The sequence below is a fragment of the Homalodisca vitripennis genome, chromosome 4 (assembly GCF_021130785.1).
Source record: "Homalodisca vitripennis isolate AUS2020 chromosome 4, UT_GWSS_2.1, whole genome shotgun sequence".
Classification (NCBI taxonomy): domain Eukaryota; kingdom Metazoa; phylum Arthropoda; class Insecta; order Hemiptera; family Cicadellidae; genus Homalodisca; species Homalodisca vitripennis.
This window is the reverse complement of record NC_060210.1, coordinates 149597299-149617008: the sequence shown is the minus strand read 5'-3', so window position 1 is coordinate 149617008 and position 19710 is coordinate 149597299. Positions and strand designations below refer to the sequence as shown.

Here is a 19710-nt window from a genome sequence, read left to right as displayed (position 1 = left end):
ACATTAAATTCTGATATACGTAAATTCAAGCAAGAGTCATTATTTTAAAATTTAAAAAGGACTGTCTGGAGGACTCTTGATTAGAAAGATCTGCCATTAACCTGATTGTCTTTTTTTTGGAGACAATAGAGCCCCATAGACGGGTTCCGTACCACAACAAAAGTGTATATGGAACAGTCCAAAAGTCCATTACAATACCTCAAAATTAACATAGTACTTAAGTTTACGTAAGAGAAAGATTTCTCTAGAAAGTTTTTTACAGACACCTTCCACAAGTGGCCACCAGCTAAGTTTACCGTCAGACATTATCCCCAAGAGTTTAATAGATTTAATGTAGTTATCGTCTAAATCTAAATTATTATTGCATGTAAAAATTATGTTTTGAGTCTTATTTGTATTAATAATAAAGTTGTTGGCTGAATACCAATCTTTAGCTTGTTGAAGAACACTATTAATTGTACTATAAGTTGCCACACATTCACATTAGAACAAAGAAGAGTTGTATCATCTACATCAAGTACAGACATGGATGAAACATTAAGATGAAAATTATTAGAATGTGTAGTAAATTCAAGCTAGCCTTAGAAGTAGACCATAAATATATTCACTCCTTTATACACTTAAATCAATAAATTACTGCTGCTCTTACTTCACTAGTCCCAACTAAAGTTACTTGCAGAACTGTTACAACAAATTACAGTAAGAGTGAGTATTGGTATCAAAGTTCAAGGCAAGATTAACAGGAATATTTACAAAATGATTGTTTAAAATATCAGGAGTTATTGGTATCATACTGTCTTTACTTTTTGGAATAAAATAAATCCCCTGCTTACTTTCTGATTATCTGCCATAGCATTTTACATTTATTTGGGAGTTTATTATGAGTGAATCATTTGCAGATTTTTTCTTTAGAGATAGCCCTTTTGTACAGCTTCTTAAAATTCTTAAACCTAACCTTATAATTTTATAACGACTTGGATTATAGGTATTAATATTCCAGAATATTATGAATAAAATTATCAATCAGACATCCAAGATGACACAAAATATTTTTTGATTAGTAAGCTTTGAGTGAATATTCAGTAAAATTTATTAATACATTTTTAAATATTATCTGGTTTGTCTAATATAAAAATCACAGTTCTAAATAAAAATAATGAATTTATTTAAAATGGCAAATTAAATAGTTCAATGCTTCAGAATTCCATCGCTCTCTATTTTCCACAAAAGAATTGACAAACCATTTAGTAATATTAAAAAGATCCTTTGGCAAGAAATAAAAATCAAATACCACTTGGAAATAACTAAAATTTAAATTAAGTATTAATATATTACTAAATTTCCAAAACTCAATCAAAGTTATTAACAAAGTTCACTTTTCTTGCAAGTTTGAACCAAATGCAACTTGTTTGATTCTATTGTGCTTTATTGTTCATCAAGAATAAGTTATGCAGATTGCTCTGAAGTTCCTATAAATTTAATTTTTCCTATAAAAACGACAACAAAATTAATTTAATATCAGATCTGGAAGACTATTTCAATATAACGTACAATAACTTTGGTGCTTACGTCAAAATCCCTCGCAGAAAATCATTTAGAAACATGGCGCGCATTTAGAAATCATTAACTAACTCACGATAATTACCAAAAAAGGGGCCGAAAATTATGAGCTGGCAGATTTTATAGTTACCCTTCCACCCCCTTCTGATGGACATCTGCGGTGTTCTCTCATTGGCCCAGCCGTCGCCAACTTGAGAAACAATAGCCCTCTCAGATCTAACGTAACTGTAGTACACAAGACAAGTTCTCATCAATACAAGGCAATGAACCGCCTTCCTAATAATTTAAAGTTACCAGCACTAACTTGCCAAAGGATTACATATTCGTATTTATCCTAACTTTTCACAATCTAATGAAAATTAACTTCCAATATTTCTTTCCCAAAAATTTACATTTAATTTAAGTTTTAATAAAAACAAATCAACCAATGTAGCTTTAAAAACGCTACACATTTACACTTAAAACTATTTTTCCATTTATCATAGAGAATCATTATACACCTCATACGTTCAATTTCAGGAGTGTTCCATGTCAATTTCAGTTTTTTGTTAGCTTTACTTTTAACATTAACAAGAGGACAATATATATTAAAATATGATGCTTCAATAAGATAGAAGTACATAAGATTCTTATCAATATTTGTGTAAATGTTTTCTAGACAGGCCTTGTTTCTAGTTGGTAATCTATTTATGGAATATAAATCCATTGATCTAAGCATATTTACAAAAAACTGAACATCATCATCACTCTCTAACTTTAAAATATCCACTTTCAGATCCCCAGTTAAAATAAAATAATTACATTTTCTAATCATTAAAAAAGACAGTAACTTATCCAAATTATCAATAAAAGTATTAAAATCAGAGTTAGGGGTTCTATAAACATTTAAGATAAGATTAAAATCAAGCAGCTTAATTGCAGAAACTTCACACAGAAAATTAATAGAAAAATCAGAAATATTAAAAATCTGATATCTAGAACTCAAGTCAGGCTTATAAATATTGACGAGCCACCACACTTAATGGGAGGTTTCCTATAGTAAAATGACGCCAGTACAAATCCATTAGGAACAAATATTAACATTTCGTCCTCATGTAGCCAATGTTCAGTCAGACAAACCACATTAGTTTTAGTTTCTTCTAATATTATGTCTAGCTCATTAAGTTAACTTCTTAGAGACTGAATATCTTAGATTAGTAATCTAAGACTAGACCTCAAAGTATGTTCGTTTTTCTAAATTACAACTTAAATAACACTTAGCTCTAGAGATAGGATTATAATTTTCATCATTGTTGTGGGTTAAGTAAGCTGTACGAGGAAGGCGGAAAAAACCCTCTGTAATGGACAAATACTTGATGAATTCTCCGGACAGTATAGCTGAGGTGTGTCTATTCCTATATGTCAAACAGATTTGCTGCAAAGGACATAAACATTTTGAAGTATATGTTTCCAGAAAATGTACTAAGTAAAATGCAGCTAGACGGATCTAAATTTGATACTTAAATCCCTTTAGTCTAGCGCCGTTCTTTCGAAGCCATTCTAGATGAAATTAAGGAAATTACTAATTTTATTCATGATGAATAAAATTCGATGAATCTCTGAATAAGATCAGTCAGAGCCAGCAGATGGATATAATAGTTAGATTCTGGAGCAATGAAAACAATGAAGTAACAACCTGCTACTTTGCATTCGCTTTTTTGAAGCAAGCAAGAGTATCTGATTTAATGACTGCTTTCCTTGTTGCAGTAGACAATATAGAAATCAAATTGGAAGAGAAAAAACAAAAAACTTATAAGTGCAGCAAGAAAGGAAGCTGAGTTGACAAGAAAATTTCACTTTAAGCCAAGCTGTAACAAAATTAAATAGTTTCTTTAAGGTATTGAGTGTTGTATCTTATGTACAATGAATTTAATTGTTCAGTATTACTAAATAATCTTAGGTTCTTGCAAAAATCTTTATTTGAGGTAGTAAGAACAGATTTTTCCATTTTGATTTAAAATAAAAATTACATATTATAGCTGCTCAAGTTTTGTCTCCACACATATTTGGAGTGGAGTTTAACAGTGATATGAGGATGTCTATTCAGATATATTCTTCCGGGATTTGTCAAGGTATGAGTAATATTTTTAAGACAGTTATAATAACTTTAATCTTCTTCTACTAATAAATATTGTGTAAAAGTGAAGTTTAACAGTGATTTGAGGATGTCTATTCAGATATATTCTTCCGGGATTTGTTAAGGTATGAGTAATATTTTTAAAACAGTTATAATAACTTTAATCTTTTTCTACTAATAAGTATTGTGTAAAAGTGAAGTTTAACAGTGATTTGAGGATGTCTATTCAGATATATTCTTCCGGGATTTGTCAAGGTATGAGTAATATTTTTAAGACAGTTATAATAACTTTAATCTTCTTCTACTAATAAGTATTGTGTAAAAGTGAAGTTTAACAGTGATTTGAGAAACTACCAACACCTTTATCTCTCATGAGTTAGTACATGGTTAAAACACTAGGTTTCCATATAATCTTGTAGCACCAAGTAATACTAACTCTGACCTATAAAAGTTACAATTCCCAACAAACTAGATTATTCAACAAACTACCATTAGCCATAAGAGAACTACCACTTAATAAGTTTAATTTAAGGATTTCAGCTTTGGCTTAATACAACAGCTTTTTGCTCTCTTGTCGAGTACAAGAAGTGTAACATGTTTGATCTGTTACAAAATACATCTGGTTAATGTATAACTGTTATACGAGGGCTATTAGGAAAGTAGATTACGTTTTGGAATTAAAAATTAACAAAGTATAGGAAAAAGTTTTATTATATACATTTGAAAGCCACACTTAAATACTAATTTTCAACATAGTCGCCATTCGAATTTAGGCACTTATCATATCGATGGATGAGCTTGACAATGCCTTCCTTATAAAATTCTGCCGCCTGTGTCTTCAACCAGTTTGTCACTTCTTGCTGCAGCTCTGCGTCGTCGTCAAAGCGCTGCGTTGCCAGCCACTTCTTCATTGTTGGTAACAAGTGGTAGTCACTTGGTGCAAGATCCGGGCTGTATGGTGGATGAGGAAATAACTCCCACTGGAATGATTCGAGAACTTCACGTGTGCGATTTACCGTGTGAGGTCGAGAGTTATTGTGAATCAACAGAATTTTCGAGCTCAAGTTTCCCCTATGCTTGTTTTGGATCACTCTTCTGAGGTTGTTTAACGTTTAGCAATACCTTTCTGAGTTGATTGTAGTGCCAGTTCCAGGAAATCAACAAGAATTACACCATTCTTGTCCCAAAAAACGGTCGCCATAACCTTTCTTGCCGACACAGTTTGCAAACATTTTCTTGGTTTGTGAGGGAAACTTGTGTGTCCCCACTCCATTGACTGCAATTTGGTCTCGCAGTTAACATGTTTCACCCATGTTTCATCGCCAGTTACGATGCGATCGAGTAGTGATTCACCCTCTTTGTTGTAAGCATCCAAAATTGTTAACGTTGCAGCCATGCGCTGGTTTTTGTGGACGTCGGTCAGGATTTTCGGTACCCATCTTGCACAAAACTTGTGGAAGCCAAGCTTTTTAGTGACGATTTCGTATAACAAAGTTCGTGAAATTTGAGGGAAACTAAGCGAGAGTTCCGTTATGGTTAACCGTCGATTTTCTCGGACCTTTGCGTCAACTTTCTCAACAAGTTTGTCAGTCACTATGCTGGGTCTTTCACTTCGCTCTTCGTCATGAACATTTGTTCGGCCATTTTTAAACTTATTGACCCATTGTCGCACTCCACCTTCAGTGATAATGTTGTTCCCATAAACTTCACACAACTGCCGATAGATTTCTATAGGCTTACAGTTTTTGGCAGTCAAAAACCTAATTACTGCGCGCACCTCACAGTTGCCAGGATTTTCAATTGCGGCAGACATTTCAAACAGGCACTGTGACTAGATGCGTTACAACACGAACTTCCCGCTAGCACGGCTGGATAGCCACTGAGCGGTGGTACGTCCTGACACCAAGATGGCCGCGCTTGTCCTGCCCCTAGCGCAAAACGTAATCAACTTTCCGATTAGCCCTCGTATAAATATATAACTAATTAGGTGTATAGCCTAAATGAATTTTTTTTATGCCAAATGTTTTTTCATGACAAATCCTATTATAACTGAAAATGTTATTTAATGGCCAATAAAGATCTTGAATCTTGAGCTGTACAGAAAGAACTTCAACCAGTTCCTTTAGATCACTGTTAATCACTTCTTTACTTGTTACGTTTTGGGAATTTACTCAAAGTATTGAAGACTCTGTTAGAGTAGTTGCTGTAACACAAACATTGGAGATGTGCTGAGTACTACTACCTATAAAAACTTTGGTGACCAATACTCAATGGTGGAGATGAATAAGCAGATGAAGTAATTCCAGTACTACACGAATGTGACTTAAAACTGTATACACTGGGTTGGTTTTCTTGTGCTTTTTCCTTGGTTTGATGTTTTTGTGACTCCACGTGACTTACGAGAGCTTGTCTTCCCATAGTACTAACAGAGATTATTATCTGCCCAGTACAATATTTGCATGAAGCACCATAAGCTTCTATCTTCCAAATAAAGTTATTATATCTGTAAAACATATAACTTACGGGTTCACAGAAGGGATGTATGTATATTCTGATGTGAATACCAAAACCTATACTAAATTCTAATTAACTAGATCTAATTGATTGAAAGAAGTACAAATCTTAAGTTCCTTTAATATAAATTTTAAAATAGTTATGGTAATAGGGTAACGAAAATATATTTTATATAAATAAAAAAAAAAACATATTTAGAATGCCCTTCATTTTACTATGATGGAACAAAGTTCTTTTTAACCATTTCCACCCTTGAATATTAAGACCGTAGAGAAAATATTTGAAAGGTGTATTTATAATAAACATTATTAGTTTTTTCAATATTAATGAACATTTAGTTTTAACATTAAAATGATATACGTTTAGTAACCTATTAACTTGTTGCAAAAATTGAAATTTTCAAGGAAAGTTCCTTAGATGCTAACCCCTTTCATCATTCCAGGGAGAAATGATTTAAAGTTATTATTTAAATTATGATAAAAGTAAAAGAATGTTTGTAATTAATGATTATTTATTTCTAATTCAATTACCCTATACCTGTGTCAAAGTGAGGAGTGGTGAATACTCTGGGCTATGCTACAAATGGGGCTAAATAACAGATAAAACTCTGAGAAGGCTTAGAGTGAAAACGAAATGAATATTTACAAATTAATTTTAGAACGAGTAAGATGTACTCCTCCATAGTAATCTATGCTTTACTAATGTGATTAAAGTTCCTAATTGAGACAATCTAACAGAGAGAGGTTTGATCTTCAGTAGTACTATAGGGCTATGAATTTTGATCTGATCCCATAAAATATTTAAAATCAAAATGTCAATCCCTGGTAAAGGAATAGGAAAAAAGAAACAAGTCTATTCAATTCAAAATGCCTTTCATCGGTATAATCAAGTAATTCAAAAAATTTAGGCTATTTATTGTATAGAAATATTTGTGTAATAAATCTGCTAAAAAGATCTACGGCATTTATAGTATAAACCATTTGTCATTATATATATATAGGCTATTTTAGTTGTTCTTTAATAGAAATTTCATAATAGTAATCCAAATACAGTCCTTCATAGACTTCGGCAACAAGTGCTACTGAATAATCAAAATATAGACATCATTCAGTAATAGGCAAGATTAATTTTATTTCAAATTTATTTATTTAAAATTAATTGAACTTAAATACTTATTCACACTCTAGCTGTTATTAATTAGTTTTTGAGTTAACAATTTACCCATGAATGAATTCTGAATAGGCCTTCAGATGAACTTAATGAATAAAAGATCAATAGAAAAACTCATCTACTCTTGTATTTGTACACAAGTAGAAACAGGCTAACTAAAATCTGCAAAAAAAAAAAAATAAATAAATTGTACATAACTTATAGCATTTAGGATTAGAGCTAATGTCACATGTCTGTATTCACAGAATTTAACTCTAGATGAACTTACTTACCTTAATAAATTTTTACATTAACTGTACTGTATAGTATTTCAAGAAGTCTAATACAACACGGAGAAAGAAGGTTTGTTTGCCAATAAAAATGCTAGATTACAACAGACTGGTACTTTAAATCTAGATTAATCTTACTTTTAAAGTTTCACAATGTTTAAAAACTAGGCATAAGAGACTTGACATAGGTTGCTTCAATTAGGCAAACATCAATTACATAAAAAATAATGAACATTTGAAACAGCATTACCGTAATGATAAATAGCGATTTCAAATAGAATAGAATATATTTATTGCATTGGTAAAATATCTTATATTGTATTTCAATAGTCAATAATACTAATTTTTCACAGTATTTGTCTTATAAACTAAATCCATTCACTGGACTTTTCATACAGCTGCACACATTCATACACATACATACAAACAAAATTCGTGGGATCAACCCTCAGGATTGCAACACTGCTGCGAATATCAATTCCAAGTGTGCTCCATGAATTCGCCAACTGAATGAAAAGCACAAGACACCAGATAGTGTTTTAATTTAGTTTAAACTTTTTTTTGGATTGGTTTTAGTGTTTCAGGGAGACTGTTAATGAATTTGATTCCAGCTTGAGAATAGAGGCATTGAAATGCTGCTGTTCTATGTTGTCGGGCTCGAAAGCGCTCCCAGCTCTTATCTCCTATCTGTATATATCACTGTCCTTTGTCAATATACACTGAAATTGACAGTAAAATGAAGTCTCTAAAATATACAAGCTGGGTAAAGTTAACAAGTTGAGGTCTTTTTTTACTTGCACTTCGACATGACTCTCTATTGTTCAATTTTGCAATGATTCAAACAGCTTTTTTTGCAGTCTAAATACTCTTTCCAAGTTTGATATGGCTCAACTGCCTCACAGAGAAATTCCGTAGGAAAAGTATGGAAATATTAATCCGTAGTAAGCCATCATTAAAACATCAGACATACAAAGCTTTGATAAATTTCTAAGGACAAAATTCCAGATACCAATTTAGCACATACACTTTCAATGTGAACTTTCCAGATTAAACCTTTATGTAGGTGTATTACTAGAAATTTAGCACGATCAGTTTCCTCCAGAACAACGTTATCCACCATTACTGTTGGGGTTTCATAAGTATTCAACCCATGTATACAGAAGTTGATCTAATTTTTCTTTTCATGATTAGTTTTTAGATTATTTACCAAGAAATTTTGAAAGCAGGAATTAAGATCAATAAAAGTTTGAATCTCCAAAGAAGTCAGAAATTCAGCCCGGAAACAGAGAGTTGTGTCATCTGCGTATTGAATGATTTTCCCATATAAGGCTGAAGCAAGAATTTTATTCACATAAATCAAGAAAAGGACACAACCTAAGATAGATCCCTGTGGGACTCATTCATATATTCTAATATTGCATTCTGGACCTGAACACACCCGAAAACAAATTTAATAAACTTTAATGTACTATCAAGGAAAGACTTACCTTTGATAAGTGATACTTTTACCAAAATGAAACAGCAGCAATCACATTAGGTTAAACTGGAATAAATAGATTGACAAGTACGAAAAATGATTATTATGAGTATTAGATACTGGAACTGCCTTGTTGCAACGCTTGACAGCTTGAACTGTTACGACACAAACACAACGAAAAAGTTAAAACGGTCTACTTCGAATTTTGCAATAACGTGACAATACGAATTCTTGGCATTTGAGTAAACATAGAACTTATGTTTTGTCTAGTAACATATTTCAATAGTTGGTTATTAAAAAGGTATTAATATTTTTCAGCTTCACAAATTCTTATGTTTCAGTTATTTGCTGAACTGCTAGACAAAATCGCTCCATAGCTGTCACGAACTTGTTGCAAAACCTGGAAGAGTTTGATTAATTTCTTGCTAGTAATAGATAGAAAAGAAACAATATCTGAATTCTTTAAGAATATTCTTCTCCTCTATGAACGTAGTGAACTGACTCGTTGACTGTTATACTGAGGAAAGTTCTAGTCCATAAATGGGGGAGTTGACAACAAATTACCATTGACCATAACCACAAAATAGTGGCTTCAAATTTATTCAAGGATGTTTTAAAACATTTAAGCATATTCAAGGCGTAAGCATATTCCTGAAATCTGAAAATTTAAGCATAACTCCTGATTTTAAAGGCTTGTGGACACCCTGAAATTTCATAATAAAATACTATTTATGAAGTAATAAAAAATGTAACAGACAGCCACTTATAATAAAACATCATTACTAACTCAAATAGTGATCTTTACAGTTTAATCATAACAACATCAAAACATTATAAAGACACAACAAATAATTAAGCGACATTTCACTTTCAACTGATATTTATATTTTATAAACATGGCATTGCTATTAATATAGCAGAACAAAATGCACCCCTGAATTAGGAACTCTGTTAGCAGTGATATATGAATTGCAATGATAATATTGCCTTACGCTGTAACAAAAGACATAATTTAGACAGTTTCCACTTACAGCTAGACTGAGATCGAAACTATTTAGATGATTGTCACTCGAAGTGTTAAGTTCAAGGCAGCCGAAATCCATCATCGGATAACAGAGATTCAAGTTCGCTGAATGAATGATGGTGTAAAATAGTTAAGCAGTTCAATGAAGAACTGATGTCCAAAATGAAAGGCCTACTGTTGTGAATGATGACTTGGTTAGGAAGAAGTTGGCGATGGATGATTCATAATAACAATGCTTTCAGATGAATTTTCACAAATTTTGATGCACAAACCGAAGTATGTATTTGGTATGTAAGATATATTTAAAATATTTTAGTATTTTTATTTTGAAACAACACTTACTTTCCAGACACTGCTGCTATCAACCAAGTTTAATAGCAACCTTTGAAGTATTAAAAATTAAATTATTACTAGCCTATATAGTAAAAATTTACTGGTTAGCCATCTGGTTGCTTACATTGAGTTTAAACAGTATAAGGGTAGGGATGACAAGGTGTGATGGCAAATATCTCACTCGTGAGATGTTTAGATTACGAGATACACTGGACACAAACAGACGCCAGCGCACTGACACAAGCCTTTCATCTTCTCCATTCCACAGAGCAAAAAGACCAGGATGAGGAGCTGAAACACAATGAGAAAATTGACAAAATTGTTTTAATTTACCTAAAATTATTTGTTAACTGCTAAATTTATGTGAGACTCTGAAAACACAACAATAAAAAACAAGTAACAGTCTCCAATGGTTATTATTAAACAAAGTACAATTGAGAAACTAATAAAGAAAAACTAAAATAGACTAATTTACCTTTTGAAAAACAACACAAGTACATAACTCTTGAGTATAGTGAACACTTTATTATACTAAAAAAAAAAAAAATAGAAACAACAACATTTTAAACAGTTTAGAAAAACCACCAGAATCAGTAAAATAACAAATAAACAAAAACCAAATAAAAAAAACTCAAATAATATAGAGCTCATGATAGTTGTCACAATGGAGGCAAGATAAAGATCTTGAGTGTTGGTGTTCTCAGATCATGTCTACAGCATTTTACTGTCAGTAAGAACTACAGTACAAATTTCTTGAGTATTGACACTATAATTACTATTGAATTGCTAGATCATATTCTTCCAATTTACGGGTGGAGGAATAAAGATGCATTTATATAATTTAAACAATTAAATAAAAGTAAAAATTTATTTACAGTAATACTGAATATACAGTAAATCCTTCGTATCTGCGGGGGTTACGTTCCAGAGGTTTGCCATGCCTTAAAATACTTAGTTATATCTGTTTGTTTCCTCTTTTTTTCAAACTTTTCCGGGCTTCTTCATATGGGAGCACCGGATCCTAGTGTCCTCTTTTGAACCGAAGAGTCCTTCCCATGAGACGATCCATCTTCTGCTTCTCCTGCTCATTTCTCAGCTTTGCCTGATGGTTATTTTTATAAAAGTGCATACTGTAGAACTGAACATATTAGAGGGGGTTCCTTAGTACTTACACATAAGAGTTTGAATGTAAGAATATGTGATGTTGGTCAGTTTTGTTCTGAGTTGGATTTAGAGGCGGCAGCTGTTTTTGTGGATAATTTAAAATTGATTGTTTTAACTATATATCACTCTCCATCAGGTAACCCAAATACTTTTCTTGACTCTTTTGACAAATTGCTGTGGTTTTTGACAAAATGGTCAAATTATACATCTGTGATTGGAGGGGACTTTAATTATAACTTTGATGTAACTAAAGGTAGTAGATTCTCAAACCAATTCCTTAATCTCTTGCGACAGTATAACTTTTATCATTTGAATACTAAACATACTCGAAAAAATAACTGTCTTGACAATATTTTTGTAAATTGCCATAGAAATAATGTACTAAATTGTAGTATTTTTAATTTTCCATATTCGGACCATTGTGATCTCACACTGAATTTGAATATCACTGATTTTACTTCACAAAACCACACAAACATACCCAATAGTATGTAGTTTCTTAAAGTTATTTTACCTAAACAAAAAATCTCCAAGTTAACAGATAGATTGGCATGCTATGATTGGAATAATATTTTGAGCTCTGATGTTGTCGGTGCTCGGAATGTCTGTTCTGTCATTCTTTATATATTGACAAACAATATTAACCATTTCTCTAAACCAGTAAGAGTTAATTCCAACAGTGGTAAAAAAAGGAATAATGCCTGGTTCAATAATGAGTTAGCTGCTATGAAAAGTAGATTAATTTTCTTAGACGTCTTAGTTAAGAATAATAAGAGGAATTTCCATGAAATTAACAAACATACAACTACTTGAAGAATCATTACAGAAAAAGTATTAAAGAAGCTAAAATCAAATTTAATACAAATATAATAGAAAATAGTAGTAACAAATGCAGAGCGGCATGGAATATCATTAAAAGTAATAATAATGTTAGTACCGTAAGTTTAAAAAATTCAGTAATATCCCCAGACACTTTTAATAATTACTTTTTGGATTCAGTGGAGACTATTAAGAACAAAATAGGCACTGCCCCTTCTAACTCAGAGCAGCTGCTTGCATCTGTTGAGAAACCTGTTCCAAATGTACATTTTACCTGGAATATAATAACACCACTGGATGTAATCAATGCAACTAAGCGTTTAAAAAACTCTAATTGTAATGATGTTTATGAAATGTCCAATAATCTTCTAAAACAAATCATTGATAACATATCTTTGCCACTATCCTGCTGATTTAATCTTTGCCTGTTAGAAGGAATCTTTCCTGATGAATTCAAAATTGCAAGAATTAGTCCAATTTTTAAAAAGGGATCTAAAGACAAACCTGAAAGTTACAGACCCATTTCAGTTATTCCTGTAATATCAAAAATATTTGAGCTTTTAGTTTTTGATCAGCTAAGTGCCTATTTTGAGAAAAATAATCTTTTAAGTATTTCTCAATTTGGATTTAGAAAAGGTAAATCCACAGTAGATGCAATAGATAAGCTGGTGCACGAAGTGCTACTAGCATTTGAAAATAAGGTTTTTGCTCAGGCTACCTTTTGTGACCTGAGCAAAGCCTTTGATTGTGTAAATCACTCTGAATTATTGTTAAAACTTAAATACTATGGTGTTCAAAATTTGCAACTTGAATTTTCTAAATCTTATCTTTTTGAGCGGAAGCAGAAGGTTCTAGTGAATAGTGATTGGTCACAGGTAGTTACAATTAAATATGGTGTCCCCCAGGGATCGGTTTTAGGTCCTCTTCTCTTTTTAATTAGTATAAATGACCTTCCTGCTTTTATTGACTGTAAATCAATATTGTATGCAGATGATACCACTTTCCTCAACATTAATTCAAACATTGATGAGCTTAATATCTTAGCACAAAGTGCTCTGGATAAGACATCGGATTGGTTTAAAGCAAACAGTTTTCTTTTAAATGAAGATAAAACCCAAAACATAATTTTTACTTTAAGAGCTAATGGCATTGATAATAATTTAGATAAATATTCAAATCAAGTAAAATTTCTAGGAGTTTGTTTTGATAAAAATTTAACATGGGGTTCTCATATTGATTAAATTAGCTCAAAATTATCTAGGGTTATTTTTCTAATTAAAAAGCTTACTAATTGTATTGAAACAAATTATATTAGATCCGCTTATTTTTCCTATTTCCAATCAATTTTTAGATATGGTTTAATATTTTATGGAAACTGCAGCAGGATAGATGAAATATTAATTTTACAAAAAAGAGCAATCAGGATCATATGTGGTGTTAGTTTTTTGGAACATTGTAAACCTTTATTTATAAACTTAAAAATTAAAAACTATTTTCAACTTATACATATATGACTTAGTTTTGTATACTTTTCAATACCCTAACAATATTAAGTATGCTGATCATAGCTACAATACTAGGAGTAAGGCAAGTAGGCTTACTACAATCAATTTCTGCAGACTAAATAAAACCATCAATAGTCACCAGGTTGTTTCACTAAAAATTTACAACAAATTACATAATTTAATAAATATATACCCTAAAAAGGTGTTTTGCAATAAATTTTATAATTGGCTTCTAAACAATCCTTTTTATTCTGTAGATGAATTTTTTGCTGTATCCCATATTAATTTATAATTATATCTAAAGCTAACTAAGGATAATTATTGTTTATATTTCATTGGTGTGTTTACATATGACTTATATTTTAGTATGTAAACATGTATTTATTTATTGACTTTGCTACTGGCTGTAAAGTGACTTTGTCGATGAGTGCAAAAACTTAATATGACAATAAATATTATTATTATTATTCCACACGTGATCTGCGAGTTGAGTTGCAATATGGAGGATCTTGTTGACGTTTTTGAAGAAAATCTAGACTTTGTTTCAGGATTATCGGGATTTTTGTTTTTATCTTCAGGCTGTTCGGCTTTCTCATTTTGAGATGTTATGAGTTTGTCAACTCCTCCAGTGTTAGTTCCTCATTATTACCTTGGATAAGTTCTTTGATATCTTGATGGTCTATTTCAGGAAAATCCTCACCCTCAACGTTGTAAGCGATTTCTAAAATGTTATCCACAACTGAGATTTCTATTCCACTCAAACAGTTTTCGAAATAAATCACTCTTGCATATTAGACCATAACTTTCGCCAACATGTATTTATGGTCGACGGCTTCATTTTATTGATGGATTCCTTAATGTTAATAAGACAACCTGCCATTTTGCTTCACGAATTTTTAATTTTTCAGCTAAAGACAGCACCTCACGTTTCCTCTGCTTGATCTGAGACATCTTAGTTGATTAATGCTGAGAAATTGTTTGTGTCAATAATTTGCACTTATAATAGACAATAGGCAATAGACAAATTTATTTATTTACATATTCTTCAAGAATAGTAATAGAGTCATATGTTTAAAACATAACAGTTAAATATATTAAAATTAATATCGTTGACAATAAATTATGTCAAGATGCGTCTTGGAATCTCCATTCTTCCCTGCATGCTTCTATGAGTTCTTCGAGGGTGTAAAATGGCTGGTTTACAAGGAAGTTGTGGAGTTTCCTCTTCAGAGCTTCTCCTTTTAGTCTTTTGGTGCCTGATAGAGTGTTCCATACTTCTCTGCCGATGTAAGGTGGCTTTTTTTCAAAAAGTTCTGTACAGTGTGGAGGCTGAACAAAGTCGGCTGCGTGACGGGTTTTATGTGAGTGGAGGTCTTTCCCTGTTTGGAGATTTAGCTGATGAGCATGCAAAATTACTCCTTGAATGTACAGCACATTAACAGTCATTATTCCCACAGATTGGAAAGCATGTCTACAGCTTTGTTGCAGTTTAAGATGAGTAAGAGTTCTTATGACTTTTTCTGTAGTATGAGCGCCCTGTTGAGATTTCCAGCAGAGGATCCACCCCACACAATAAGCCCATACCTCATATCGGTTTCCACTAGTGAATGGTAAGCTGTCATTGGTGCCTGAAAATTCCCAATCCATTTCATCAAACGGACAACATATATGCCAGTGCTGACTTTTTTTACAGAGGCTGTCTATGTGCTCAGTCCAGGTGAGATTCCCATCCAGAGTGACACCAAGGAATATTACATGGTTTTCAGTTGTTATGTCAGGAATGTGGTCCTTTCTTATACTGATATATTGTTTTTAATGGATTAACAGGCAGGTCATGTCCTCTGCAATACGTCAGAGCCTTATTTAGCAAGTTAGATGCAGCAACATACACTGCTTCAGCAGTGGTATTTTTGATCAAGAGTGTGGTGTCATCTGCACTCCTCGTGTAACAGGCATTTGGTGAATTGGTATGTATTTTTAAGGCTATGTGTAGGGCTCTGTACCTTAACTATTTGGGATCGTCCTGACACATAACTTAGGAACCAGTTGTTGACTGTACCTCTGATACCTAAATATGATAGTTTCCTTCAGATCAAAGCATGTCCTAGGCAGTCGAAAGCTTTACTATAGTCAAGGAAAAGTGCAGAGATGTAATTTTCTTTGTCAATTTGGTCAATGATATATCCAACAATGCTTAATGGTAGATTTTCCTTTCAAGAACCCGTGTTGAGATTTGATGATTGAATTTAATTGCTCTAGATGTTTCATAAGTCTGTTAAGAACCACTTTTTCCATTATTAAAAAAAAATTAGAAACCAATTATATGGGTCAATCAAATCAAATCAAATATCCTTTATTTCCATCAGACATATAACATGCATTGGATTGCGTCATAAATATTACAAAAATACAAGTTCAGTTTATATCTATACATACAGTCTATTTATTTCCAATAAATTCACTGAGAAGGGTGTAGAAACATTTTTTTATTAAAAAAGCCTTCAGTAAGAAAATTCCTTTCTCTTAAAGACCATTACATCATTTAAATTCTTTAGGGCATTATAAAAACAGTGATGTTTGAAAAAAGAGGTTGCATGGGGGGAATATTTAATTTGTTGCTATTCCTGAGATAGTGTCCGGACTGTGGAATTATTGACTCGAAAATGCCCTGGTTTTGCTTAAAAAAGACCAATGTGTGGTAAATATAGATACTTGGAAAAGTAAGCAGATTGAACTTCTTAAAGTGTGATTTGCAGGATTCTGATTGACGGATGCCAGCAATAGCTCTCACTGCTTTCTTCTGCAAAAGAAAGACATGTTTTGTTCTGCAATTTTCAAAACCCCAAATTTCAACAGTGTATGAAAGGTAGGGATAAACCAATGCAAAATATGAAGTCAGAAGCACATCGGTGTCTGTGAAAGATGAAAGTCTACGAGGAACAAAAATACCAGCACAGACTTTACGTGCGACATGATTTACATGAAAGGAGAAGCTAAGATTCCTATCGACAATTAGGCCTAAAAACTTGACCATTTGCTCAGAACAAACCTCTGTATCGCCAACCCAAACACTCAAAGAGTCATTGCGTCTTGATGAAATCGAAAAGTCCAGCAATGTAGTCTCCATATTGAAATGACAAGACTCATCAATTACAAGTGATGTGTCGTCAGCAAACAAACACAACAAGCCCCTCGAAACACAACTGCTGAGGTCATTCACATACAAAATAAAGAGGAAGGGTCCAAGACAGTATTGAGCCCTGTGGCACACCCGTCTTGACAATCTGCTCATCAGAAAAGCATGTTTTCCTAGTATTTACGTCAAGATATGGAATTTCCACAACTTGTCTACGCTGACTCAAGAAAGATGACAGCCATTGATTTGCCAAGCCACGCACACCCACTCTGTCAAGTCTTTGCAAAAGAAGTTCATGCGAAACCATGTCAAATGCTTTTCTCTCCAGAATTTTGTTCTTCAGTTGTTGGTCCTTTTTTGTGTTTTGGATATTTTCAATGCAGTGGAAAATTGGCCAATGGTAAATGATTTGTTTTTAATGCTCACTAAAGGTGGTGTTAGTTCTTCAGCATAATGTTTTATGAGCATCGAGGAATATTTGTCCATTTCACTCGATGGTTTTGATTTAAGCGAGTTTATAACAGCTCTTACTTCTTTATTGTAAGTTGGGGTTAAAATTAATGAAGTTTGACACTCATCTATTTTAGACAGGTTGTCACTTTGGTTTCCTATAGTCTATTGGTTCTGTTTTAGAGTCAATTCAGCCACCACAGTTAAGAAAAGTATTGAAGTGTTCTGCAACTTTTGCAGGATTGTCAACCATTTCATTAATTGTTGCGACACGGATTTGAGATTGAAACTGTTGTTGTCGTCTGTTTACTTCACTATTTACTACACTCCATAAGGCTTTGCTTTCAATAAAGAGTGCATTTGCTATGAGCAGCAATGTTAAAAATGTATCTTTGAGGCTTTTTGCTTCATTATCATAGCAAACTCCCATCTTTTTTTTCTTTCTTTTAGTTTTCATCCTGGGACAGGCGATGTCAAGTGATACTTGTAGGACTCCTTGAAAAATATTTTAGGCTGTCTCTGTGTCACAAGAAGAATGTAACGAATCCTAGTTTTTGTTTTATGAAATAGATTTTAGGTTATATAAATTAATTAAGATGAAGTGTCTTTTGAAGGTTATCTGTGGCAGAGTGTTAATTTCAAACCTACTTGTATTACAAATTTGAGCAGTGTGATCAGATAGTCCTGTTTGAATTATGGCTGTGTCAATACTGTTCTCGGGGATGTTCGTGGATAAGCACTCAATCAAAGTGGCTGTGTCGTGAGTAATGCGGGTTACAGGCAAGGGCAGTCTTCTGATATTGTGGATAGAGAGTTCATCTTCAAAGTAAATGTTGTCGGTAATTGTTTTGATCCTGTCTATGTTGATATCTCATATCAGCACTAGATGTTTATTGTGAGCTTGTATGTTGTCAAGGATAGATATACTCCAAGGATGTGTCTACTTTCCTCCATTGATTCTATTTTTACCATTACTGCTTTACAGCAGAATTCTTGAGTAAGGTGAAATACAGTAATTTCTATAGAATATTCTGCTAGTGCATCTTTGGAGTAGATGGCTTACGCCACCTAACTTATGACCTTCTTTGCTGTAGTTAGATATTAATGAGTAGCGCTCAATTTTTGTACTGTCTATTTCTCTTTCTTTTAGTCCATGTTCAATGAGAACCAATAGGCTTGGATCTATTATATTAAGTGGTTAAGTCTATTGAGTTTTTTATCCAGTCCACAAATATTTTGGTGTAGTAGAATTACATTATTTCTAGTCTTTTGTTTTAAGTTTGAATTGAAAAAATATCTGGTTTTGAATTTGGTTTTCTTGTGATAAGCATGGGCTAAAAACAGTTTTTGGCTTGATTAGTTTGTGACGGAGTTTGGTGGGCTCTCCCACTCCTTACTGAAGATTTTTCAATTGTCGGGCCAAGGTCCTGTGTCACCAGAGAGATATTAAATTTTTGTGATGGGCTTTGACTGTCTTCCCCACTCCTTACTGAAGATTGTTTAATTGTCAGGCTAAGGTCCTGTGTCACTTGAGAGTTGTTCAGTTTTTGTGACGGGGTTTAACTGACTCCCTAACTCCTTATTGAAAGTTGGTCAATTGTCGGACCAAGATCCTGTGTCACTTGAGAGTTGTTCCGTTTTTGTGACGGGGTTTGACTGAAAAAAATTCCCCTACTCTTGTTATTTGTTGTGTTGAGACCCAGGGTTGCCAGAGGAGAATCATGGCCGAAGAGCCGTGTCACTTGCAATTCCTTTGATTTGGCTAGTGATTCCTTCGATTTGTGTATCTGTAGTGGAAAACTGAAAACATTGGAATTTCTTGGTGACTTTCCTTGTCTTAGTAGGTAGTTTTTATTTTATGGTTTAGGTATTACTTTTAGATTGGAATTGCTTGTTTCCTCATGTTTATTTTTTATACCAGTTTGTCTAAAATCTGTAACAGATGAGCTATTAATGTGTTCCTTACAAGTTCTAACACGGACTGCTCCATCTGGTCGAATTTATTTTTAATTAAAGCTAGCTCTAATAAAACAGTAGAAGGCAAGCTGTCATCTGCTGTCTGTACTTCCATATCTATAAAACTTTTTGAGTCATAGGAATGTCTGCTCAGTTACACTACATAATATTTTCCTGCTCATTTATTTTATGTAGATAGTTTGAAAGTGTTTCAGTT

At 32.9% G+C, this 19710-nt stretch overlaps 1 protein-coding gene across 1 annotated transcript in view; it reads right to left on the bottom strand.

Moving 5' to 3' along the window:
* LOC124360324 (constitutive coactivator of peroxisome proliferator-activated receptor gamma-like) overlaps nucleotides 1-19710 on the bottom strand; it is a 79145-nt gene that overhangs the window by 20027 nt on the left and 39408 nt on the right. The window contains exon 8 of the mRNA XM_046813849.1: nucleotides 10588-10754. Within this exon, the coding sequence (XP_046669805.1) occupies nucleotides 10588-10754 (167 nt within the window). The remainder of the gene's footprint in view (nucleotides 1-10587; nucleotides 10755-19710) is intronic.